The 26,501-nt window shown below is 39.0% G+C and overlaps 2 protein-coding genes across 2 annotated transcripts in view; one reads left to right on the forward strand and one right to left on the reverse strand.

Moving 5' to 3' along the window:
• Positions 1–7,726: 7,726 nt before the first annotated feature.
• Positions 7,727–26,501, forward strand: part of LOC108514541 (guanylate-binding protein 7) — a 45,281-nt gene continuing 26,506 nt past the window's right edge. Inside the window, 3 exon segments of the mRNA XM_017850818.1 lie at positions 7,727–7,837; positions 11,837–12,045; positions 20,848–20,975. Of these exon segments, the coding sequence (XP_017706307.1) occupies positions 11,856–12,045; positions 20,848–20,975 (318 nt within the window). The 5' untranslated portion in view covers positions 7,727–7,837; positions 11,837–11,855.
• On the reverse strand, positions 16,473–17,588 carry LOC108514547 (isocitrate dehydrogenase [NAD] subunit alpha, mitochondrial-like). The gene has a single exon (XM_017850834.1). The coding sequence runs from the start codon at positions 17,310–17,312 to the stop codon at positions 16,473–16,475; it is 840 nt and encodes a 279-aa protein (XP_017706323.1). The 5' UTR covers positions 17,313–17,588.

The raw sequence follows: 26,501 nt of genomic DNA on the forward strand, positions 1-26,501 counted from the left end.
AACCCAGACCACCCGACACAGCTGATCCTGCAGCAAAACCAAGCCACTACTGACAAGGACAACTGCCCTGCTCTCACCACACCGGAGGCTGGTTGGTCCACGCACAGCTGAAGCTTGAGGAAACATCGAGCCCTGCTCCAGTCACACAACGGGAAGCTGACTAGTCTACACATGGCCGAAGCCTGAGGAAGTCAATGATAGATAAGTAAATGTGGATTGAATTTACAAACGTAGTTATACTCTTATTTGTACTGAATTTTGCTGTCATGTTATCTTTGCAAATACTGCCAAGCTTGTTGCCCAAAAGGGTGCCCATACATAGTATAAGTTTAATCATATTAGTAATATTAAAGCCACTGACACTTTCACCTGTGATTATAAAGGGGGACCAGGAAGACTGTCATCATTATATGATAGAAGCCTGGTCTGGAAAATGTGTGACTAAAACTCTGTTATACCAGATCTACTATGAGTGTACAAGGACTCATACAGGAACTTGTGTCTACCATCAGACTAGTTATTCAGTCTGTGATCCTGGCAATGGGCAGCCCCAAGTATGTTATGACCTAGAGTTCTTATCTAGTGACTTCTGGTTTCAAGTCCAAATTGGTGAACCCCTAATGCCATCATATACAAACCCTACAAAAACCAGGGTCTGTAAACTTGTAAACAAAACAAAATTTCCCTTACTCGCATAAAGGGCCTGTGTCCATATATTTTGATGCCTACAAAGCTGCACATCTCAGTAAACTAAATAATATTGGATCATCTGTAAAAATCTAAGACAAAAAGAGTAAGCAGCAGAGCCACCAAGGACAGACATACCACCACCCGAATAATGGCTCTGCAAAGGTACCCACCAGTATCCCAAAATGAGTACGTACCCACTCAAGAAGAAATAGCTAACTGTGGTGCTCTTTACTAATCTACATTTTTGTTGAGCACCAAAAGCGGGGAATGAAGAAGGAATTAATGAAATCAAATATAACCTAATAGTAGCGGTAATATAAAATTTAAAATCCTCCTAAAGTTACTGCAAAGTTTGACCCCCCCCCCAATCCCTTACACTCAAGTTAAAAGAGAATATTCACAACCTGTCTTCTCTTTGTGGTCGGTGGACCTTATCTATACTCCCCAGCTCCACATTCCTCAAAGTTTATTCCTCAAAGACCCAGCCAGTTCCTGCTTACCTCCTGCATGGCTGGAGGGTCACAAGACTGATAAGTTTAGATTGCAAGACATGCTTCTCTCAAGATGTAAGAAATGTTGTAATGCTGCCTTTGTTTTTTGCTTCTGTAACTTGCTTCCTGCCTCATGTAGTTCCCACCTTAAGATGTTTAAAAGTAGGAAAAGCCCTTTGTTCAGGACTCAGACTTTCTGGATGCGTGCCTGGCTGAGCTAGTGATCACCTTAATTTAATAAACTCTCCTGAGCCTTTTTCAGTCTCTCCAGTCTTTGATTGTCCCATAACATGTCTATAGCCTACCTCAGTAGTGCTATCTTCTCACTTGTTAGGCTGAGCTTGACGATCTCTCACAGACTCTATTTCTTATGAAAACTCTTCAGGGTTAGAGTAGAAGTTAGGAGTGGAACCTTGTTAGAAATACAAAGGAAAATAGGGCATCTCTCCAAGAATACTAGGGTGAACCATGAAAATTAGAGACAGGTCTTAGTTAATTTAGAAAGTTTATTTTGTCAAGGTTGAGGATGTGCACCCATTGACACTGCCTCAGGAGGTCCTGACAACATGTGTCCTGGGTGATCAGAGAACAGTTTGGTTTGTTTGTTTGTTTGTTTGTTTGTTTGTTTGTTTCTTTGAGACGGAGTCTATTCTAGGGAGACATGAAACATTGATCAGCATATGTAAGATGAACATTGGTTTGTTCTGGAAAACAGGACAACCCAAAATGGGGAGAGGGCTTCCAGATCATAGGTAGATAAGAGACAAATCGTTGCATTCTTTTAAGTTTCTCGTTAGCCTCACCAATGGAGGCAATCAGGTACGGATTTATCTCAGTGAGCAGGGGGTGACTCTGAATAGAATGGGAGGCAGGTTTGCCCTAAGCGGTTCCTAGCTTGACTTTTCCTTTTAGCTTAGTGACTTGGGGCCCAAGATATTTTCCTTTCACACTAGAAATAGTTCACAAAAACAAAAAGCTGAGGAGACAGTGTTGCTTGGTCTCCTTTGGGCTCCTTAGTCAGATGAAATTGTGTCACATGTATGTACATCTAAGTGGCATCATTGTCTGGATAAAGAGAAAGGAGAACAGTTGCCTCTCTTGTGAGAGAGAGAGAGGCACCCAAGTGGGAATTCCAACCCACAGCAGAGTGCAGCAGATTTTATAGACAGGCTTGAGGAGGTGGTGTCTGATTTACATAGGGACCACAGATTGCCTGGACCAGCTGTGATGTTTATATAACATGCCAGGAAGGCTGGCTACCCCACCTAATCTTATTATGCAAATGGACTTTGCATTTGGCTGGAGCCTCGTTGTCTGATTCTTACTGTACATGTGACTGGCAAAGAGAAGAAAGAATAGAGCCACACTTTGAACATACCTAGTCCCAGGTTCTTGGCACAACTGCTGATATTCACCTGTGCAAGCTTCTAGTTTGCTGGTATATGTTTGCTGCTCAATTATAAAGGTTGCTCTTTGTTAGAAAAGAAAATTATTTGGGGGCTACTTTTCATTAAAAGGAAAACCTTACCAACGATGCCTGTACCCTCACTACCCGCCTAAATAATTTATTCTTTACTCCTATATCACATTGAATATAAAGAGAAAGTAAAAACATTTAAGCGATGTGTCTGCTCCCAAGGGAAGTTCCCTGTCTGTGAAGCAAACACACCCCAAGGTGAACACAGCGAGGTCCTATAGCCTAGCAGGTAGCCCAGAGACAGGATCCTCTCTGGAGTGAAGGAAACTGGGCAGCAGCTCCAGTCCCTGAAATACAGCACAACTAGGATGAGCTATCACGGCTTTGACATACCTTTTGCCATATTCATAAAAGCAAACTGTGACTAGTTTACTTTTTCTAAACTATAACTGCCCAGTGGGTTCACTTTGCCCGCTGCTTAGACAGAGCCGATTTATCAAGACAGGGGAATTGCAATGAAGAAAGAGTAATTCACACAGAGCCGGCTGTGCGTGAGACCCAAGTTTTATTATTACTCAAATCAGTCTCCCCAAGCATTAGGGGATCAGGGTTCTTAAAGATAATTTGGTGACTAGCGGCTTGGGAAGTGGGGAGTACTGATTGTTCAGGTTGGAGATGGAATCATAGGGGATCGAAGTCAATTTTTCTTGCTGGTTTCTGTTCCTGGGTGGGGTGGCAGAACTGGTTCAGCCAGATTACTGGTCTGGGTGGTGTGAGCTGCTTGGGCCAGATTACTGGTCTAGGTGGTGTCAACTGATTCATCAAGTATGGGGTCTGCAAAATATCTCAAGCACTTATCTTAGATTTTGCAATAGTGATGTTATCCCAGGAGCAATTTGGGGAGGTTCAGACTCTCGGAGCCAGAGGCTGCATGGCCCCTAAACTGTAGTTTCTAATCTTGTAGCTAATTTATTGGTCCTGCAAAGGCAGACTGGTTCCCAGGCAAGAAGGAGGTCTTTTCAGGAAAAGGCTGTTGCCAATTTTGTTTCAGAGTCAAACCATGAACTGAATTCCTTCCCCAGGTTAGTTTGGCCTAGGTCCCAAGATGAACAAGGACAAGTTAAAGGGTAGAAGCAAGATGGGGTCAGTTAGGTCTGATTTCTTTCACTGTCATACTTTCCTCGGTTATAATTTTGGAAAGGTGATTTCAAAGCAACCCTATACTTTAAGCCCCATGACTTCACTATTGTATGAATCCTATGTCAACAAAAAACCCTTTGTTTAATACAGAAAAAAAAAAATGCTTCCTGTGCTAAATCACTAAATCACAAAATGTTTATTTCAGACTAGGGCAATTCACATAGTCATTAACCACCTCATGCAACTATATCAAACGCCTTTGATTTCTGTCCACATCAAAAGAATAAGATTTTCATTTTAAGTACCCTTTCCTACCTGACTTGCCTTAATATAAATACTTCAATTGTATACAATTAAACACTAATGTATGAGAGACTTTGTGTGTAGTCATTTCTTATTAAATACCTGTCTTACAAATAAATGACCAATGGATTACAATACCGAATACCTAGCAGAAAATGATTATTTAAATAAGTGATCTTATTTTTCAACAGGAAAATTACTTTCTTGATGTGTATGTGTTTTCCTGGGATGATAATTTAGTCATTGAAAAAAGTCATAATATGCTGGAAAGTATAAAAATAAAACATAACTTCTAATCTCATCAATGAGTTAGAAATACTGCTAAATTTACAGTAGATATCCTACTACTAGGCTTTTGTTCTTTGTCATTGATTTCTAGGTTTTTAATAAATAGAATTATATGCACCATGAATTGAATTAATCAACATATTTACATTTATCTATAGGTAACAACTTTAGTTCTTCTGGAAATGGGTATGTAGGGAAAGTAGTAAATTTAATTCTTTCATATTGTTGGTGAAATAAAAGTTGTACCAAAATGTTGTCTCCACAAAATTTAGAAAAAATGGAACACTGTTTTATTATTAACAAGAACCAAATGCGTGCAGATAGGTATTCCGCAAATGACTGCAAAATCAGATTGAAAGTTTACAGTATTTATACATACTGACACATAAGATCTCTTTATACTGCACTATTTTATTTTCATTTTTGTTGTTTGTTGTTGTTATTGTTGAGAGGAAGTCTCACTCTGTTGCCAAGGATGGGGTGTAGTGGCGCGATCAGGGCTCACTGCAACTTCCACCTCCCAGGTTGAAACGATTATCCTGCCTCAGCTTCTCAAGTAGCTGGGATTACAGGCGTGAGCCACCAGACCCAAACCTGTGCGAGCATTTCTTACTTACACATTAAAATTACATATCAAATGTATATAAAATGCAGATGCAGTGTCTTTTCTTATTCATGTTTTATAAAATAGCTTTTTGAGACAGTCTCTCACTCTATCACCCAGGCTGAAGTGCAGTGGTGCTGTCTTGGCTCACTGCAACCTCTGCCTCCCAGGTTCAAGTGATTTTCCTGCCTCAGCTTCCCTAGTAGCTGGGAGTACAGGCATGTACCACTACGCCCGGCTATTTTTTTTTTTGTATTTTTGTAGAGTCGGGGTTTCACTGTGTTGACCAGGCTGGTCTCAAGCTCCTGACCTCAAGTGATCCGCCCACCTCAGTCTCCCAAAGTGCTGGGATTACAGGTGTGAGCCACCTCGCCCAGCATTTACACTGCACTGTTTTTAGCTGGTTTATATAACATGTTTCCTTAGGATCAACGCCATCCTGTTTTCCCATGACAGAATTGACAACATAATTTGCTGTTACATTCGGAACTTTGCTATATCTTCCGTGTATTCATCCTATGCTCACCTTGGAAATGTGGTAGCTATTTGCTTATCTGAAAGAAAATTAACATTTATCTCCCTTGGAAGAAATGGCTACAGACAGGATAGGCACGGGGCTTAAGCTCCCAAAGTGTCAGGAAGCCTGGGTCTCTGTCTTTCTGGATATTTCCATTTCAAAAGACATGGAGTCCAGACTCCTGAAGACATCTCTGGGTTGTAAAGCTGGCAATGATATTTAACCTCTAGAAAGCTCTATTTATATCTAAAGGTTAAAGAAAGGACTCTGGCCCACTAGTCTCCAAAGAAACACTCTAAAAACAAGTTGGGGTCTGGCATGGTGGCTCAAGCCTGTAATCCCAACACTTTGGGAGGCCGAGGCAGGTGGATCACCTGAAATCGGGAGTTCGAGACCAGCCTGACCAATATAGAGATACCCTATCTCTACTAAAAATACAAAATTAGCTGGGCGTGGTGGCTCATGCCTGTAATCCTAGCTATTCAGGAGGCTGAGGCAGGAGAATCACTTGAACCCGGGAGGTGGAGTTTGCAGTGAGCCAAGATCATGCTATTGCACTCCAGCCTGGGCAACAAGAGAGAAAAATCCATCTCAAAAAACAAGTTGGGAAAGTGGAATCTTTTTTTCTTATAAATTTATATACCCTTAAATTATACATAATTCACAAAGATTCAATTTTGCCTGGGGCTATTTTTTGTTTGCCTGATATAAACAATAGATTTTATTGCTTAGAAAAAGCAGGTGATTTCCTAGCATTAGCTCTGTTTTGAAATAACCTGCCTTACTTTCACTTTCAATCTCATCAATATTCACACACACAAACACACACACACACACACACACACACACACACATACAGGTCTTACTCTCTGCTCTCCATTTCTCTCTCTTTCTTCCCCTTTTCCCACCTTCCTCTCTTTTAGAGACAATATACCATGGAGAATCAATGTGATTTTAATCAAATGGATTTTCAAGTTTGAATCTCACTCAATTACTTGCTACCTTGGTGTGTAGCTCAATGGCTTTAGTTAGACATATTCATTACCCATTTTCTGATTATTTTTCCCCCTCGGACAATGGGGATAATAAACACCCTTTATCTTGAGGTATTTTGATATTTAAAATGGTATGTGTAAAGAATATGGCCTAGAATGGAGCTGATGAGGAGAAAACATTGTTACTGTACACTAAGCAAACACAGAAGGTATTTTAATGAAGTGATTGACAGGAAGACTTCTTGAGCCCAAATCTTATTTAGTAGCTCTATAATTGTAACAAATTATTAAATCTCTCTTTTAAAATTGTGGTAAAAGTATTCGTGATAAGAATACAATGGGATACTGGGGCCTATCATGGGGAGGGGGGAGGGAGGGAGGGATTGCATTTGGGGAGTTTATCATGATATAAATGATGATGGATGAGGTGCTGACGAGTTGATGGGTGCCAGCACACCAACATGGCATAAGTATCACATATGTAACAAACCTGCACATTTGCACATGTACCTCTAGAACTTAAAGTATAATAATAATAATAAAAAAAAAAGAATACAATGGGATAATCTATGTAAACAAAATGGGTACTGTCTTCATTATTATTAAATGTTAAATGCCAAGACCTGAGTTAGGTGCTAATAATTCAAACATGTATAAGACGTGGACATTCCCTCAGAGCACTTACAGTCCTCATTTCTAAATGCAAATAATGAGGTCCATTTTATTTTATTTTATTTTATTTTATTTTATTTTATTTTGTTGAGACGGAGTTTCGCTCTGTCGCCCAGGCTGGAGTGCAGTGGCCGGATCTCAGCTCACTGCAAGCTCTGCCTCCCAGGTTTACGCCATTCTCCTGCCTCAGCCTCCCATGAGGTCCATTTTAAAAGAGTCTAATATTCAAGCGAATTGAACCTCAATAATATTATATTAAGCTTTCTCATTCCTGCACTTCTCAATGTGGCCCACAAACATGAGATGAATGTCATTATTTTAAATGATTCAATGAAGTTTTTTTTAAATAATTGCAAGCTGTCTCTAAGATCTCTTCCAATAATAAAATCGGAAGATTCTGTTTGAGAAATTATGTCAAATCCTCTCACTAGCGCAGCTGTCAGCAATTTCTTTTATTGTTGCTAAATCACAGACTGTCATATTACTCTATTTATTTGCAGAGGTTGCATTGCTTTTTACACGTATAAATACAGGTCTCTAGAAAGTCTGGAAAGCCCCATGACATTGGAGAGGTAAGGTAAAAGTCCAAAGTTCCAGCAAGAAAAAAAAAGAGGGAGAAAGCAGTGCAGCCAAATTCAGAACTAAAGAGAAGAGAATAAAGACTCTTAACTTTCTCATTGAAACTGCCTTCTTACCAACTCCAGAGGATCTCTACTCTGGGTAAGACTAGGACTTATAAGGATTTTGTGATTTATAAGGATCCATTAGTTTTCTCTAAGTTGACCATCCCCAAGATATGCAGCAGTTGAGCCAAATGCAGGATACAAGTCTAGATGAAATCCTGGCCTTGGGTGACTGCATGTACCTTAGTGTGCTCTAATTCCTGCCGTGTCAAATTAGGCTTCAGTAGAGGTGGAACAGATATTCAGAGAAGTTAATGTTCTAAGATTGTTATTTCTTTTCTGGCACCATCTTAAATTACTGTTATCTTTAAATATCTGCCTAATAGACTCTGTCACTTTCTTTATTGCCAACATTTATAGCTATAGGTAAATGAAGGTAGGTAACTTGGGATCTGCAAAAAGAGGAAACACATTATTATAATGGAGGAGCTTATAACATCTTTATGCCACCACCTTTTCTGAGCCAATGATTGATTGATTCCTATTTTATGGTAGCATAGTACATGCTGTGGAATTGGACAGACCCATACTGTGTTTTCACTCATCTTCCATAGATACCCAATCTTTTTAGTTTCTGGTTTGCCCTTCTTGCTTGCCAGCAGATCCTGTAGGCCATTGCTATAAGAGGAAATGGGTCATGATCACAGAAAATAAACGGCGTTTTGCCGTCTTCCGCTGAAGCGATGGGAAGCCAGATAATTTAATAGAAGCCTCCAGTGGAACAAGTCAGAAGTAACCAACTCTATAGTGGAAGCAAACCACTCTTTATTATAGGATAAAAATGAAAACTATAGTATCTATCGTCTATATTTGCTTGTATCTTAAAGAAATTATATATTTTGCATCATGATCACATAAGTTATAAGGATTGAGATATTCAACTTAAAAACAAAAAATTAAAGCATTACTAGAAGAAGGCTGTTCACTCCTTTTACCTTTACAAAATTATCGAAATATTTAATTTATCAAGTCCCAGATAAAGATAGCAAGATTACAATTGTGCACGTGCTACTCTCTATACGGCAGAGATCAGACAAAAAACAAGCCATGGTTTTTCAAAGAATGTTTCCTGGTGTGACTTCATTACATGAAATAATTAAAAGCAATATGCAGACTGATATACATGGGGGTAATAAAGAATCAATCTTAAAATGCAGAGAATTCAAAATCTGGTAACATGTTTGAGTTAAAAATCAACAGATAAGTGTCAGGTGCGAACTATCAGGCTTGCATGAATAACGTGTGAATGCTGATGCACAGTGAAAGGAGGAAGTCATTGGGTAACCTGAGTCCCACAGTCTGATCAGACCCTGCCCACAGAGGGGCTTGGACCAAGGATGGGTTAGAATGGTATCTATGTTTCAAAATATGTAGATATGTGTGACACAATGTTCCCTAGATGAAAATTACTATTACTATACACATGAGTTCAGTGAGCTCAGCTTTGCTCAATCCAAAGATCTAAATGTGAAAGTGAAAAGCTTCCAAAGGAAATTTTGTAATTAAGTCAGAAGAGTAAGCGGGGCACCTCGGAAAAATTCCATTTTCTGGAAAATGACATACAAGATGAGCTGGTGGGAATGCAACCTTTTACAACCTTCTGTAGAGGAACTGGGCAATATCTACAAAATTATATACTCTCCTCTTTTGACCAAGCAGTCCTGTTGGTAGGAATCTATCCTGAAATTACTCCTGTAACAATATAAAAATACACATGCATAAAGTTAGCATAGTTATTCATTGCAGCATTGTTTGTAATTGCAAAATATTTGAGACAATCTAAATGCCCATACATTGAAGAGTGATTGAATAAACTGGGATATAATCCACATAAAGGAGTAGATACATGTTAAAAGGATTTTCAAAGCTTTCTATGAACAGATGTGGAGGGATTTCCAAATTTCTATATGATATGATCTTCGTGTTAGAAAATGTGAAAAAGAAAATATGCACATTCTCATTTGTGGAAAGAAAATCCAAGAAGGATAAACCAGAAACTAACAAGAGTGAGTATCTACGGAGGATGGGTTGGAATGTGGTAGAAAGAATAGAAGACCAGTGCAATGGGAGTGTAGTGGTAAGATGAAGGAAAAGTGACACTCCTCTGACTGTAACTTTTTGAAAAGCTCTGAATTTAAGAACCATGTTGTTTCACAAACTCAGAAAATAAATCATACTTAAAATCAACCAAGAGACCAAGATGTGAGGGAGGCCAAAATGAAACAGAAACAGTAACAAATATAACTAACTGTTTTACAAACGAATAATTTAACCATACTGAAGAAGGTGGAGAAGGAAAAAATGAACCTAAGCAACTTCGAAGTGCAATGTTTTGAGTGTATATATAAGGCTAAAGACCAAAAGAACTGTACACTAATAATTTTCTGTAGTAAGTAAATTTATTTTTCCACAGACTTATTATCAATTTTGATACCACTATATGAATATACTAGGATTGAGCAAGGAAACAAATGTATTACATATTAGGAGACCAAAGTCTAGCTTATTTAGAGAAAATAGTTTAAAAAGGAAAGTCAAAAGCTTGAATGAGCTCAGATGTGTTGGATTGGAACTGGAAATATCAACATAATCTCAAGCTTTATGACAGAAATGTACAAATAAAAATAAATATAGATGCGTGCTAGTATACATACATATATTTCTCATATTTGCCCCTGAGTGGGTCTAGAAATAATTAACACACCTAGAGAGATATCTTGGTGTCAAAATACCATTATCCAATGAAAGAAACCAAAGATACTGGGAGAAATGGTGGATTCTAGGGATAAAGCAGGAAAAATGCAGATATGTTTTCTAGAATACGTTGTGAAGCCAAAAAGAAAAGAAACACTGAAAATATGATGGAAGCATGTGAAAAAGAAAAAGAAAAAAAAAATGGATCCAGCTTGAAGAAACTCTCAATGATGAAATCTAGGACAAGTTGAGTAACAAAATAAATATTGATTGTAAAGTATTGAAACCCTCAGAGTAAAACTAATATCTCTGAGTCTGCATTGATACAAGTAAATGATTAAATGAGCAAACAAAATAAATAAAGAAGGGACAGCCCTTGCTCCTGTTAGAACTCCAGTTAATAGACATAGAAAGAATGACTATAATAGAAAATCTATTTAGTCAAACACCACAAAAAGAATAATCAATAAAAACTAAAAGTAGTGGCTGAGAAAACAACAACAACAACAACAACAACAACAACAACAAAATATGATGAGATTGTATTTGCATAGTCTCCAGCTGTTTCTCAAAATGGAAACTTTTTAGTGACAAAGTGGCACATAACTCTTTACTCTGAAATCTGGCAGCAAGCACTTTAACCAAGTGATCAAAGTGAAGGTCGCAGCACCAGAAAAAGTCATGTCAACATCATGAATCCCTTAATACAAGACACTGAAAATGGCAGAACATCACTTCTGTGACATTTGCAAAAAAAAAAAAAAATGCGTAACTTCAATCAACGAGGAAACATCAGAAAATTCCAAAGTGAAAGATATTCCTCAAAATCAAAGGCCAGTACTATTCTAAAATGTCAAAGACATGAAAGACAAAAAAAGAATAAGGAACTATCAAAGATGCAAGAACACTACAGAAACATAATGACTAAATGCAATGAGGGATCCTGGATTGGATCGTGAAGCAGAAAGACATTAGTGGGAAACTGGTGAAATGCCAATAAGGAGTGTAAATTAGTTATCATTGTATCAATGTTAAAATCCTGGTTTCAGTAATTGCATCATGGTTATGTAAAATATTAACATTAGGGGAAGCCAGGGAAATGGTATATGGGCACTCTTCATACCTATCATGCATCTTTTCTATAAGTCTGTTTCAAAATTAAATTATTTTAAAAGGCAGTCAGTGGCCCAGTCCATAGGACAGCCTTAAAGGGCCACAGGTCTTCTTAGAAATGCACAAGAAACAATGTTCAAGAATAATAAACAAAAATTTATGCCCTATTGTAGAATTCAGCTCAATTGACTGACCAGACATTACTTTCTGCTTCATTTTTTCCTTGCAGACAAAGGAACGGTCTGAACATGGCATCAGAGATCCACATGCCAGGCCCAGTATGCCTCATTGAAAACACTAAAGGGCATCTGGTGGTGAATCCAGAAGCTCTGGAGATCCTGTCTGCCATTACACAGCCTGTAGCAGTAGTGGCAATTGTGGGCCTCTACCGCACAGGCAAATCCTACCTGATGAACAAGCTGGCTGGGAAGAACAAAGGTGAGTGGCACCAGCAAAGCATGGATGAGCCCCATCTGTCCAGTTACACAGTCAGTATCCAGTTTGAAGATGGGATGAAAGAAAGTTAGTGTTGGGGATAAATATTGATAGCTAACTTTGAATTCATCGGTGAACTCTTTGCATTCACTCTGGAGGACTGGAGTCAACTGACTCTTCCCACTTTGCCTTTATCTTCACATTTCATATATAAATAAGGTATTAACAAAAAATTAAATAATAATGCATTATTAAATATTTACTAAAATATTTATGTAGTAACAGCAAGTTTCCACAGAACTTTAAGATAAAATGAATGCTTCAATACATATTGGATATTCTAATTTCTCTATTTTTTTGTAATTAAGGTCACTATTGGTTATAATTTATCTCTTTTACATGAGGCTGTAGTGTCAGGGACTCAGTGTGGCTTATAAAGCACCAAGTTACCAGTCAGAAGCCTGATGTTAAAGTGTAGTTTGTATGTCTTTCTAACTAAGCCAATCAGTTACTATTTCTACTCTTCATTTTCATCATTCAGGAAATGAATGATTTGACTACCATATCTTGAGTTCCTCTGTCAACTCAAAATAACAACAGATAGTCACTCTCCAAAGAAATGAATATATTCAGGAATAAGTAGAGGATTTGTAAATTCTGGAAATGCATATAACAAATCATAAGTTCATCTGGAAATGTTAAGGCAGTGAGAAACTTTTAAAGGCAAAAAGGAGACATATATGCCAGTTGATGTAAAATGAGAGTTCACTGGTTTACAGGATCATATTGCAGGTGAGGACATGTGCATTGGCTGCTGCTTGAGAGAGTTTTATGGAGAGAGCCCTGACTGCAGGGACCCTGATGGCAGCAAGTAAGGCCACTTGCAAGATTGTGGTTAGGACTGGCTATTACTGGAAGTACAGAAGTAGCCTTTGATGCAAGGCTGTAGTTTGACAATGTCCTAATGGCAATTTCCACCACAAGAAAGTATACATGAAAGCCCTTCCTTCATGAACTCCTGACTCCATTTTGTTAGGGTTTGGCATAAGTGACTCCATTTTGCTTCTGACAACTTTTGCAGTTCCCCTTTGACCAAGATCTTTCTCTGAAAGCATCTCTGATCAATCATCCTGTAGTTATGTATTATGTGTTCCTCAGTGCTTGGATGCACTTGATTTGGTTGGTTTGTTCCCAAATCGGTCCCAAGTGATTGGTGACTGGGAGTCAGTTTCAAAACACTTTTAGCCACCTTTGAGCAACAAGGATGTTTGGAAGGAGTGGGTTTCAGGCTAATTCTACCTGGAATTTATTATGAAGTCAATTTTTTCAATTCCACATTTTCGGCATATCCTTTAAGTGCTGAGCCAGCATTATTATCTTAGGAGTGTCATTTCTGCAGAAGTCAGACAGGTAACATGTACAAAGCTTAAAGAAAATAATGCAAAGCAAAACCAACAGGAGCATAACAAATTCATTTTGGATGATGGTTCTGAACCAAGAGCTCAATTAAACAAATTAAAAGACCATGTGGGACTGGGTAAGATTTGTTATAGGCATTGAGTCTTTTACATAGTTCGGTTAGTGATTCTATTATTTAGTATCTCATGACTTGGTTAAATTAAAGCTGAGAGTGCTAACTCTGTAAAAAGGGATCACTGGTACAATTTGAACAAAAAGTTGTGTTAAGAATATTGCCAAAGTTATTCACTACATGGAAGAAAGCATCTCTTAGATCATGTAAAGATTTGGGATTGGCATGACAGATCCAACATTCCATCAAGTACCCACAGAAGCTGATGATTATGAAATTATAACTATGGCATTATCCTGTCAAATGAAAAAGAAGGCACAAGCAAAGAAAATTTAAGAAGGATAATAGTCTCATTTTTGTAAGTATTGCTCTATCGTTCTTAGAAAAAGCTGTCCACGGCATGAAACCATCAACTTCTCATACTGGTTTACACACTAAATGTCTTTGGGTATGGCATTGAGTGGTTTGGTGAACTTTCTGTGTGGCCTAAACATGAGACATGAGACTCATCCCTTGAAATATACATTGAGTTGTGTAGCTTTAGTGTATAGAGCTTCAGAAACAGAGCAGATTTTTATTTTAGCAATTCCAGGCCAGAAAATTGGGTTGGACGAAACTAGAAGAATTGAAAATTTAGTCCAGGTTGTAGATAAATAACAATAAACTCAAAAGCAATGCACAGGGCTGCAATCTAATAGCAGATGAAGTATAGTTTTCCTTTCTTAATCATAAATTTTCTTCCAGTTTTTACCAAGATAAGGCTTCTTTGTTTGCAGAATAAATTTAACCTCATCAAACAAAGCCTGATTATACAAGTACAGCAAGAATCATCGAGACTTTTATGTTTGCTTTGTTGACCCTTTAAGCCAATTAAATAGAGCCCTTTCACATATCTTGTAAGCCAATTAAATAGAGCTCTTTCACATATCTTGGAAGAAAATTATCACAAACACAAAACATGCAAACATAAGTACACACACAAGCAAAGATCACAGAGTTTTTCACAAAGGACAGCTAAATCCAAACAATTTTTCTGAAAAAATAGAATAAGTTAAGGTTACTTGCTCAAATGGCTAACCTTTGAGATTTTTCATTTAACTTTAACTGTTAATTCTGTGGAGGCTGTGGACTAAATTTGGGGTAAACTGCAGTTTCCACAACAGTTTTTTTTTTTTTTTTTAATTTGAGGCTGAGTTTTGCTCTTGTTGCCCAGGCTGGAGTGCAATGGCACGATCTCGGCTCATGGCAACCTCCGCCTCCCGGGTTCAAGTGATTCTCCTGCCTGGGATTGCAGGAGCCCGCCACCACGCCCGGCTAATATTTTGTGTATGTGTTTTAGTAGAGACGGAGTTTCTCCATGTTGGTCAGGCTCCTCTTGAACTCCCGATCTCGGGTGATCCGCCCGCCTCAGCCTCCCAAAATGCCGGGATTACAGGTGTGAGCCACCACGTAATGTTATACAAGGGCCAAAGGAGGCCATGAGTTGTCTTTGGTTGTGGGCCAGAGAGTAACTGTTCGTGAAAATAGTGAGTGTATGAAGATTTAAGAAAATCATGCTGCAGTGGAGGATAAGGGAGAGGAAGGCAGGAAGGGAAAGGAGATGCCTGAGGGTCAAAAGCTGAGCCCAAGCCTAAGCCCAACCTCAAGCCCCAGCATGGCACAATTTTGTGAATCAACTCAGGCTGAGTTGCCTCCAATCTTTGGAATGTCATCTTATACTGGTAATGCTGAGGCAGAGGGCAGTAATTGGTGCTTTGGGATAGGAAAAGGGACAGTTGCTGAAATACAAACTTAATAGCATCCCAAGTTCCTCAATTGCAGCTAAAATAACATGTGTTCAGGCCTTTCGGTAGTATCACCCCCAAAACTACCAGCTGTAGTGTGGTCCATTCCCAGACAGCAACATGCAAGAATAAGTTTACAATACACTCAGCCCTTCTGGCTTAAAACCAGGGTCTCAGAGGCTGTGACAACTCATGATGCTGAAAATGCCTCCAATGAAAATGAAGTACTAGCTCTCTGCTTCATTAAAAGCTCTTGGAAAGAATATTAAATCTCAAGACAGCAAAATAATTGAATGCACAATACATTTTTTGTGTCTTTGTATCCAATATATTACCTTTGTCTTATTAATAAAAATTGTATCTCTCATTACATATTTCTTGGATGTGAAGTTTTTATTCATACTCAGTAATTTCTGTGAATGACAAATCTGTCTTTATTTTCAATTTCATTTAGAAATATACCTATCCATATTCCCATTTTGATGTGACTTTCCCAGGAATTTTCTTGTGCCCATTTAGTTTTTATAAGAGCGTCATTTTGTGCCATTACATCTCCGGTTTAATTCCATTACGTTTTTCAAAAACCAAGAAAACAAGGTTTTTTCTTTAAAAGTTTGACATTTATCTTGTAATTCTGTGTCTGATAGTTACAGCTGAAGAGACTATTTAACTATGTAAATGGTTTAGAATAACAAAATGATTTCGGGAGGCTGAGGCAGGAGAATGACATAAACCCGAGAGGCGGAGCTTGCAGTGAACTGAGATCCAGCCACAGCACTCCAGCCTGGGTGACAGAGCAAGACTCTGTCTCAAGAAAAAAAAAAAAAAAAAAAAGAATAGTAAATGATACAGTCCACTCAGAGTTTACAAAAAAAAAACATTTGCCAGGTAGACACCTAATAAACAAAATAAGCACTTGGAGAATTCTTTGAAAACAGACCTAGAGACATCCACCTGCATGCATCTTTTTCACAGATTTTGTTAAGAAAAGGCTAGATCTAAAAATGTATTGTCAAGAAACAAGTAAACCAAAGCATACATACGTAGGTATTCTAAACAGAGGTTTATGTGGGGTCCATTTAGAGTGACTGATCCAAATACCAGTTGTAGAAGCGTTAATCTAAATCTTTTACTTGGCGACAGATTTCCTCTGTGAAGTCTGAGCATTTTGCATTGCCTCCCAAATCTTTTGTCAAGCTCTTTCCATCCTTAATCGTAGCAAAACACGCGGCCTCAATTCTTGCAGCATGGTCAAAAAGTCCCATGTGGCGCAACATCAACACAGAACTGAGCAGGAGGGCTGTGGGATTCGCCATGTCCTTGCCTGCAATGTCTACAGCCGTCCCATGAATGGACTCAAAAATTGCAACCCCATTGGCTCCAATGTTGCCACTTGGTGTCACACCAAGACCTCCGATCAATCCTGCACACAAGTCACTAAGGATGTCTCCATACAAATTTGGTATAATAAGAACATCAAACTGGGAAGGATCTTGTACCATATTCAAACATACTGTATCAAGGTACATCTCATTAAATTTAATATCTTTACAGTTTTCTGCACCTTCCCTGCATTTTTGTAGAAAAAGCCCATCTAACATCCGCATGATGTTGGCTTTGTGCACCGCCGTGACGTTGTTCCGGTGGTTGTTCCGGGCATACTCAAAGGCAAACTCAGCAATGGGCTTGCTCGCCCCTTCGGTGATGGGCTTGATACTCTGCGCAACTCCATCAACGATCACATGCTCAATTTCACTGTATTCTCCTTCTGTGTTCTCTCGAATGGTCACAACATTTACATCGGTGTAAGGGGTTTTATAGCCTTCGATAGAGACACATGGTCGGACATTTGTGTAAAGGTCAAATGTTTTGCATAGAGGTAAATTCATAGATGGGTGACCCTCTGCTATTGGGGTCTTCAAAGGGCCTTTCAAGCCCATCTTGTTCTTATCCATGGACTCTTAAGCCTCCGAAGGGATCATCCATTTTCCTCCAGGTCCTTGAATGGCAGTGACGTTCCGCTCCTCCCACTGAATAGGTGCTTAAGCAGCATCAAAAATCTTCATAACTGCAGCTGAAATTTCTGGGCCAATATCATCCCCTGGAATTAAAGTTACTGACTGAACAACACCAGTAAAACCTTTGGTCACCTGTTTTGGGTTGTGGAATGCCCCCAGCAGCGGAGAGACCTTGGAGATCCAAGTGGGCCCAGCCATCACTTCCCCTCCTGGCTCCACAGAGACCGACCCCTTCCAATTTTAAATGCTCTTCTTAAAATGCAGTTCTTGAAAGTTCATCTGGAATGTTCCACAGGCCATTGTAATTCTAAATTACTTTTGGTGTAATTTCCCATCAATTGAGAAGTGTACATGAGATGGACCATAAATACAGCTGGCTAGAGTCCCAGAAGAAAGATTATTCTGGCATGCCTTTAAATTTGGCTTTCTTATTTTGCTTCTCATTAATCTCTGAAGAGAAAAAAATAAAATCCTGTGAATCTGGTTGGGAATGTCAGAAGTTTGGACTGGTGTTTTGTTTTACAATGTAACCGGTCCAGGGTATTTGTTTTAGTTGGTGGACAATCATTGCCTTTGTTGTCCAACCCATGACCACATTTTCCCTGTTGCATGGAAATTTTCGTAAGTGTGGCAGAGGCTCTAATGGTAACCTTGCCTATCCATGGCCCGTTTACCTTCACACAAAATACTTCATCTTCAGAGACTGGAGTCCCTCATTAATGATGGCACTGCCTTAACTGGTTTAAATTGGTCAACCCATGCCTACTGTTTGGTACATTTATTTTTGCTCTTGGCAGATGTTCAGAAGTAAGAAAAGACTCAATTCACCAAAATTTTAAATCAGGCAGGCAGACCAAACAAAATATTAAACCAGGCATGCAGAAGTAAAAAAAAAAAAAATACTCACCAGAAGGACAATGTTCTTATCTCATGAAGGGCTTGCCAGAAAAGACAAAGTTGTTTTAGGCTAAGAAGGGATTCAAGGCTTTTATTGAGGTGACCTTATCCAAATAAGATCCTGAACCAGACAAAAAGAAGGGATTTTAACCCAAGGGGAGACTCAACATAGTACAAAAGGTCAGATGTGGAAACGAAGAGATCAAAGGGCTCAACAAGTGAATACCACTCACGGTTTCAGGGCCTGCTGATCATTCCAAGATGAGCTCCCTTTAGATCCTACTTCTGATCCCAGATTACGTCAAGCTAAAGTAACAACAGAGAAAGTAGCTCTCCAAAGAAATGAGTTTATTTAAGAATGAGCAGGGGACCATATGCATACCAAATTCAGGTATGCACACTCTAATAAATCATAGTTTGGTTGAGACAGTGGGAAACTTTAAAGATAAAAAGGAGAAGTACACGCAGGGTGTTTTGAAACAAAAGTTTATTTGTTTACAGGAGCTTACTCACAGGACTTAATATGTGTACTGGCTGTTGCTAAGAGAGAGTCTTCACAGAAGGGACCCTGATTACAGGGACTCTGATGGCAAGTTAGACCACTTGAAGTTTACAGTTAAGACTGGCTATTACTGGAAAGATGTCCTCAGAATATTAGCCTTTGTTGCGAGGTTGTGGATTGGCAACATCTTCAGTGGCAGTTCCCATCACAGGAAAGTGTGCGTGAGAGCTTTTCCTTCATGGTCTGCTGACTTCATTGCATTCAAGTTTGGCATTTTGATGCTGACAACTTTCACACTTTCAGCCTTTAAAATTCTAGAACTCTTTTACTAGTCCAAGGTATACCTTTTTAATTCCTGCAGTATTCTAATACCTCATGGATTTTCTTAAATATTTTGCTGATTTTTGTCATCATCCATCTGAAACACCTCAGTGGGTTCCATTACTAACAAATCTGGTCTACTTGGCTACATACTCAGGTGTTCAAATCACAGATTCCTCAACTAAATTTCAAGATTTTATTCTCACTACTCCACTCCTGGAAACCATTTCAACAGACTATACTAGAGTGGATGCTTTATACTGTCCTTTCCATGTCAGAATCTCCTCCATTTGGATATCCTTCTGTTCATGTGGCACCAGCATAAGGAAAAAGAGTCACTACATGAAGACGAGCCCAGCACTTGGACCTCTTGTCTCAGCCCTCTCCCTAATTTTACTTGTGAATGCATGCTTTTTTCTTCCTCTTGAGCGTTGCATAAAAATACACAGGTGTCTTAGTCTGTGTCTGCCACTAGGACAAAATACATTACACAGGGTAATTTATAAATAATAAAAACTAATTTCTCACAGATCTGGAGGTTGGGAAGTCCAAGATTAAGGCACAAGGCGATTCAATGTCTAGTGAGGGCTTGTTACTCACAGAGGGGGTTTCCCACTGTCCCCAAATGGCGGAAGGGGCAGAAGGAACAATGAAATTCCCTCAAGATCTTTATATATATATATATATATATATATAAGTGCAGGGATATATGTGCAGAACATGCAAGTTTGCTACATAGGTATACACGTGCCATGTTGGTTTGCTGCACCCATCAACCCATCATCTACATTAGGCATTTCTTCTAATGCTATCCCTCCCCTAGCCCCCATCCCCCAACAGGCCCCGGCGTGTGATGTTCCCCTCCCTGTGTCCATGTGTTCCCATTGTTCGTCCCCCACTTATGAGTGAGAACATGTGGTGTTTGGTCTGTTCCTGTGTTACTTTGCTGAGAATGATGGTTTCCAGCTTCAGCCATGTCCCTGCAAAGGACAGGAACTCATCCCTCAAGGCCTTTTATAAGGGCATTAACTTTATTACTGAGGACATGACCTTTCATGACTTAATCACTTCTGACTTTTTTTTTTTTTTTTTTTTTTTTTTTTTTTTATGAGACGGAGTCTCACTCTGTTGCCAGGCTGGAGTGCAGTGGCGCAATCTCGGATCACTGCAATCTCTCCGCCTCCTGGGTTCAAGTGATCCCCTGGCCTCAGCCTCCCAAGTAGCTGGGACTACAGGCGTGTACCACCATGCCCGGCTAATTTTCTGTATTTTAGTAGAGACAAAGTTTCACCATGTTGGCCAGGATGGTCTCTATCTCCTGACTTCGTGATTTATCTGCCTCGAACTCCCAAAGTGTTGGGATTACAGGTCTGAGCCATTGCACCCACCCCACTTCTGACTTCTTAATATCATCACCTTGGGGTTTGATTTCAGACTTCACTGAAGTTCCAACATATGAATGGGGGATTGGAGGGATTAACATTCAGACCATAGTAACAGGTTAATAGAGTTTACATTAATTCTGTAATATAACTTATTTGAGCCTATGGTTAGATATGAAGTGAATAGGGGACCCAAGTACCTTCTGAGAAAGTCATTTATATAAATAAAGAGTTGATTGATTTCTTTGTTGAAATGGAAGCAACCCATTTCCCCTGCCGGAAACTTACATTCCTATACGTTTAACCAGTTTAGGCCTTGTCTGCCTGGATTCTGCTGTCACTATATGTTGTTTCTCCTCTTCCCTTGAAGGCTTCCCTCTGGGCTGCACAGTGAAGTCTGAAACCAAAGGCATCTGGATGTGGTGTGTGCCCCACCCCTCTAAGCCAAACCACACCCTGGTCCTTCTGGACACGGAGGGCCTGGGTGATATGGAAAAGGTAAGACAGAGCCATAGAGAAATCTTCTTTACCCTTTGATTCTCTTTCTATGTTTTTATGCATAACATCAATCCAACTTCTCGGGCCTATTCCTGAATCACAAATCTGATTATGGATACAAAACTAAATTTCATTTCTGGGAACTTACTTTCTGGGTAAGCTCAAATATTTTGGAGTATTAGTGATAGATCTTCTTATTTTTAATAGTTGGATGAATTATAAAATTTAATAAATACTTACTGCATAGCAGAAGTCTAGGGCTGTGTGCTAAATACAGAATCCTGAATTTCAAAGCTCTGTGCTAATCAGTGAACCAGGTAAATGCTCAGAGCCTAGTGGCGAAGACAACATTGTGATCATTTAGAGTGCTTAGATGCTGGAAGTAAGGGCCTAACCCAATGATACAATTTAGAAGAAAGCTTCCTGGAAGAAGCTGTCACCAGTGGGATTAATGGGTGCTACTAGTTAGGGTGTGTGGGGTTCGTAGGCTTGAAGGTAGAAATCAGGAAAATAGAGTTTCACTGAAATAATCTATTTTTAAATGCATAGAAAAGCACCAGCTAGCCTGGCACAGTGGCTCACGCCTGTAATCCTAGCACTTGGGGAGGCCGAGGCGGGTGGATCATCTGAAGTCAGAAGTTCGAGACCAGCCTGGGCAACATGGTGAAACCCTATCACTACTAAAAATGCAAAAATTAGCCCAGCGTGGAGGTGGGTGCCTGTAATCCCAGCTATTCAGGAGGCTGAGGCAGGAGAATTACTTGGACCCGGGAGGTGGAGGTTGCAGTGAACTGAGATCATGTCACTGCACTCCAGCCTGAGTGACAGAGTGAGACTCCGTCTCAAATAAAAAAGAAAAGAAAACCACCAGCTATATCAGGAACATTTATAAAAGTTTTTGCCCAATTTACAGGGGTAGGCAATGTAGTCGTCACTGACTTCTAGAAGAGCCTGAGCTAGCCCCACACAAAAATTTGCAAATTGGATAATTCTAGATAATTTTGCTTTATAGCATTAGGTGCAGTCTTTTCCTTTATTTATATTAGTCTGAGTATAAATTGAAAATAGAATTAGTCAGAAACGACAGAGGGATGTTGCCACTGACCCCACATAAATACAATATTATGAAAACCTCCATGCACATAAATTAGACAATCTACACAAAATGGACAAATTTGTTGACAAATACACCCTCTCAAGACTTAACTAGGAAGAAATTGAATCCCTGAACAGACAAATGATGAACTCTGAAATCGAGGCATTAATATATAGCCTACCTACCAAAAAAAAAAAAAAAAAAACCCCAGAAACAGATGGATTCATAGCTGAATTTATCAGACGTACAAAGAAAAGCTGGTAGCATTCCTACTGAAAATATTCCAAAGAATTGAGGAGGAGGCACTCCTCCCTAACTCATTCTATGGGGCCAGCATCATCCTGATACCAAAACCTGGAGAGATACAACAACAAAAGAAGAAAACTTCAGGCCAATATCCTTGATGAACATCAACGCAAAAATGCTCAACAAAATACAGGTAAACTAAATCCAGCAACACATCAAAAAGCTTATCCACCATGACCAAGTAGGCTTTATCCCTGGAATGCAAGAATGGATCAAGATATGCAAATCAAAAAATGTGATTCATCCCATAAACAGAAATAAAGACAAAAACTACACAATTATCTCAATAGATGCAGAAAATGCTTTCAATAAAATTCAAAGTCCATTCATGGTTAAAACTCTCAATAGCCTAGGTATTGAAGGAACATAGCTCAAAATGATAAGAGCCATATATGACAAACGCACAGTCAACATTATACTAAATGGGCAAAAGCTGGAAGCATTCCTCTTGAAAACCAGCACAAGACAAGGATGCCCTCTTTCACCACTCCTGTTCAACACAGTATTGGAAGCCTTGGCCAGGGCAATCAGGCAAGAGAAAGAAATAAAGGGCATCCAAATAGGAAAAGAGGAAGTCAAACTATCCCTGTTTGCCAACGACATGATTTTATGTCTAGAAAACCCCACAGTGCCAGCCCAAAAGCTTCTTAAGCTGATAAACAACTTCAGCAAAGTCTCAGGATACAAAATCAATATGCAAAAGTAACTAACATTCCTATACACCAACCACAGTCAAGCTGAAAGCCAAATCAGGAACAAACTGCCATTCATAATTTCTACTTAGGAATACAGCTAACTAGGGAGGTAAAAAATCTTTCCAAGGAGAACCACAAACCACTGCTCCAAGAAATCAGAGATGACACAAATAAAAGGAAAAACATTCCTTTCTCATGGAGAGAAAGAATCAATGTTGTTAAAATGACCATACTGCCCAAAAGCAATTTATAGATTCAATGCTATTCCTATTAAACTACCATTGAGATTATTCACAGAATTAGGAAAAAACTGTTTTAAAAGTTCATATGGAACCGAAAAAGAACTCAGGCAAAAAATAGCCAAGCCAGTTCTAAGCAAAAAGAACAAAGCTGGAGGCATCATGCTACCTGACATCCAACTATACTACAGGGCTACAGTAACCAAAATACATGGAACCAGTACAAAAACAGACACATACCAATGGAACACAACAGATAACCCAGAATTTAAGACTGCACACCTACAACTATCTGATTTTTGACAAACCTGGAAAAAAAAAAAAAAACCACCAAGCAATGGGGAAAGGATTCCCTATTCAATAAATGGTGCTGGGATAACAGGCTAGCCATATGCAAAAGATTGAAATTGGACCCCTTCCTTAGACCATATACAAAAGTTAGCTCAAGATGGATTAAAGACTTAAATATACAACCCAAAACTATATAAACCTTGGAAAACCACCTTGACCATATCATTCAGGACGTAGGCATGGGCAAAGATGTCATGATGAAGATGCCAAAAAAGCAATTGTAACAAAAGCAAAAATTGACAAATGGGAACTAACTAAACTAAAGAGCTTCTGCACGGCAAAAGAAACCATCAACCGAGTATACAGACAACCTAAAGAATGGGAGAAAATGTTTGCAAACTCTGCATCTGACAAAGGTCTAATATCCAGCATCTTTAAGGAACTTAAACAAATTTACAAAATAAAATAAAAGTGGGCAAAGGACATAAACACTTTTCAAAAGAAGACATATATGCAGCCAACAATCATATGAAAAAAAGCTTAACATCACTGACCATTGGAGAAATGCAAATCAAAACCACAATACTATCATGATCACACCAGTCAGAATGGCCACTATCAAAAAGTCAAAAAATAACAGATGCTGGCTAGGTTGTAGAGCAATAGGAACACTTATCCATTGTTGGTGGGAGTGTAAATTAGTTAAACCATCGTTGGAGACCGTGTGGCAACTCCTCAAAGACCTAAAGACAGAACTGCCATTTGACCCAGCAATGCCATTACTGGATATGTACCCAAAGGACTATAAATTGCTCTATTATAAAGACACATGCACGTGAATGTTCGTTATGGTGCAATAACAAAGACATGGCATCAACCTAAAGTCCCATAAATGATAGACTAGATAAAGAAAATGTGGTACATATACACTATGGAATACTATGCAACCATAAAAGAAGAACAAGATCATTTGCAGGGTATGGATGGAGCCAGAGGCCATTGTCCTTAGCAAAGAGATGCAGAAACAGAAAACCAAANCACTATCAAAAAGTCAAAAAATAACAGATGCTGGCTAGGTTGTAGAGCAATAGGAACACTTATCCATTGTTGGTGGGAGTGTAAATTAGTTAAACCATCGTTGGAGACCGTGTGGCAACTCCTCAAAGACCTAAAGACAGAACTGCCATTTGACCCAGCAATGCCATTACTGGATATGTACCCAAAGGACTATAAATTGCTCTATTATAAAGACACATGCACGTGAATGTTCGTTATGGTGCAATAACAAAGACATGGCATCAACCTAAAGTCCCATAAATGATAGACTAGATAAAGAAAATGTGGTACATATACACTATGGAATACTATGCAACCATAAAAGAAGAACAAGATCATTTGCAGGGTATGGATGGAGCCAGAGGCCATTGTCCTTAGCAAAGAGATGCAGAAACAGAAAACCAAATACCACATATTCTCACTTATAAGTGGGAGCTAAATGATGAGAACATATGGACATATAGAGGGAAACAACACACATTGGAGCCTATCAGAAGGTGGACAATGGGAGGAGGGAAAAGATCAGGAAAAATAACTAATAGGTACTTGGCTAAATACCTGAGTGATGAAATAATATATGCAACAAACCTCCATGACACAAGTTTACCTATGTAACAAACCCCTGTTTTGCAGTATGAAAGCCAAAACAAACTAATTCTATTTTTTTCAAAATAAATTTTTTAAGTGTTCTTTTTAAGCATTTGGAAAGGAAAGAAAGAAGCCTTTATTGTGACCAAATTAATTCTTTTTTATCCCCTCAATTTCTAATTTTATTTATTTACTAAATACATATAGCACTATGTGCCAGGCACTGTTCTAAGCACTCTATAAATAATAACTTGTTTAATCATACAATGACCCTATAAAACATGTGCTATTATTATCCCTACCTGTCATATGAGGACACCGAGTAGAGAGAGGTCGAGTAACTTGCCCATGGTCAAACAGCTACCAATGGTCAAGCTGGAATTTCAGCCAGGCATCCCATCTGTGAAATCTGTGTTCTTCACTTTGCTTCCTCCCTAAGTGAAAATTAATCTCATTTTAAAATCTTCACAGATGAGGAAGTTAAGTTACATTTTTTTCGTTTTTTTTTTGTTTGTTTGTTATACCTTAAGTTCTAGGGTACATGTGCACAACATGCAGGTTTGTTACATATGTATACATGTGCCATGTTGGTGTGCTGCACCCATTAACATGTCATTTACATTATAACTCCTAATGCTATCCATCCCCCCTCCCCCCATCCCATGACAGGCCCCAGTGTGTGATGTTCCCCACCCTGTGTCCAAGTATTCTCATTGTTCAATTCCCACCTATGAGCGAGAACATACAGTGTTTGGTTTTCTGTCCTTGCAATAGTTTGCTGAGAATGATGGTTTCCAGTTCCATCCATGTCCCTGAAAAGGACATGAACTCATCCTTTTTTATGGCCGCATAGTATTCCATGGTGTATATGTGCCACATTTTCTTAATCCAGTCTATCATTAGTGGACACTTGGGTTGGTTCCAAGTCTTTGCTATTGTGAATAGTGCCGCAATGAACATACGTGTGCATGTGTCTTTATAGCAGCATGATTTATAATACTTTGGGTATATACCCAGTAATGGGATGGCTGGGTCAAATGGTACTTCTAGTTCTAGATCCTTGAGGAATCGCCACACTGTCTTCCACAATGGCTGAACTAGTTTACAGTCCCACCAAGGGTGTAAAAGTGTTCTTATTTCTCCACATCCTCTCTAGCACCTGTTGTTTCCTGACTTTTTAATGATCACCATTCTAACTGGTGTGAGATGGTATCTCATTGTGGTTTTGATTTGCATTTGTCTGATGGCCAGTGAT

This window comes from Rhinopithecus bieti, unplaced genomic scaffold (genome assembly GCF_001698545.2).
Source record: "Rhinopithecus bieti isolate Rb0 unplaced genomic scaffold, ASM169854v2 scaffold_1467, whole genome shotgun sequence".
Classification (NCBI taxonomy): domain Eukaryota; kingdom Metazoa; phylum Chordata; class Mammalia; order Primates; family Cercopithecidae; genus Rhinopithecus; species Rhinopithecus bieti.

Coding starts and splice junctions, on each gene's coding strand:
- LOC108514547 (XM_017850834.1), bottom strand. CDS start 17,312: ATGGATAAGAACAAGATGGGCTTGAAAGGCCCTTTGAAGACCCCAATA.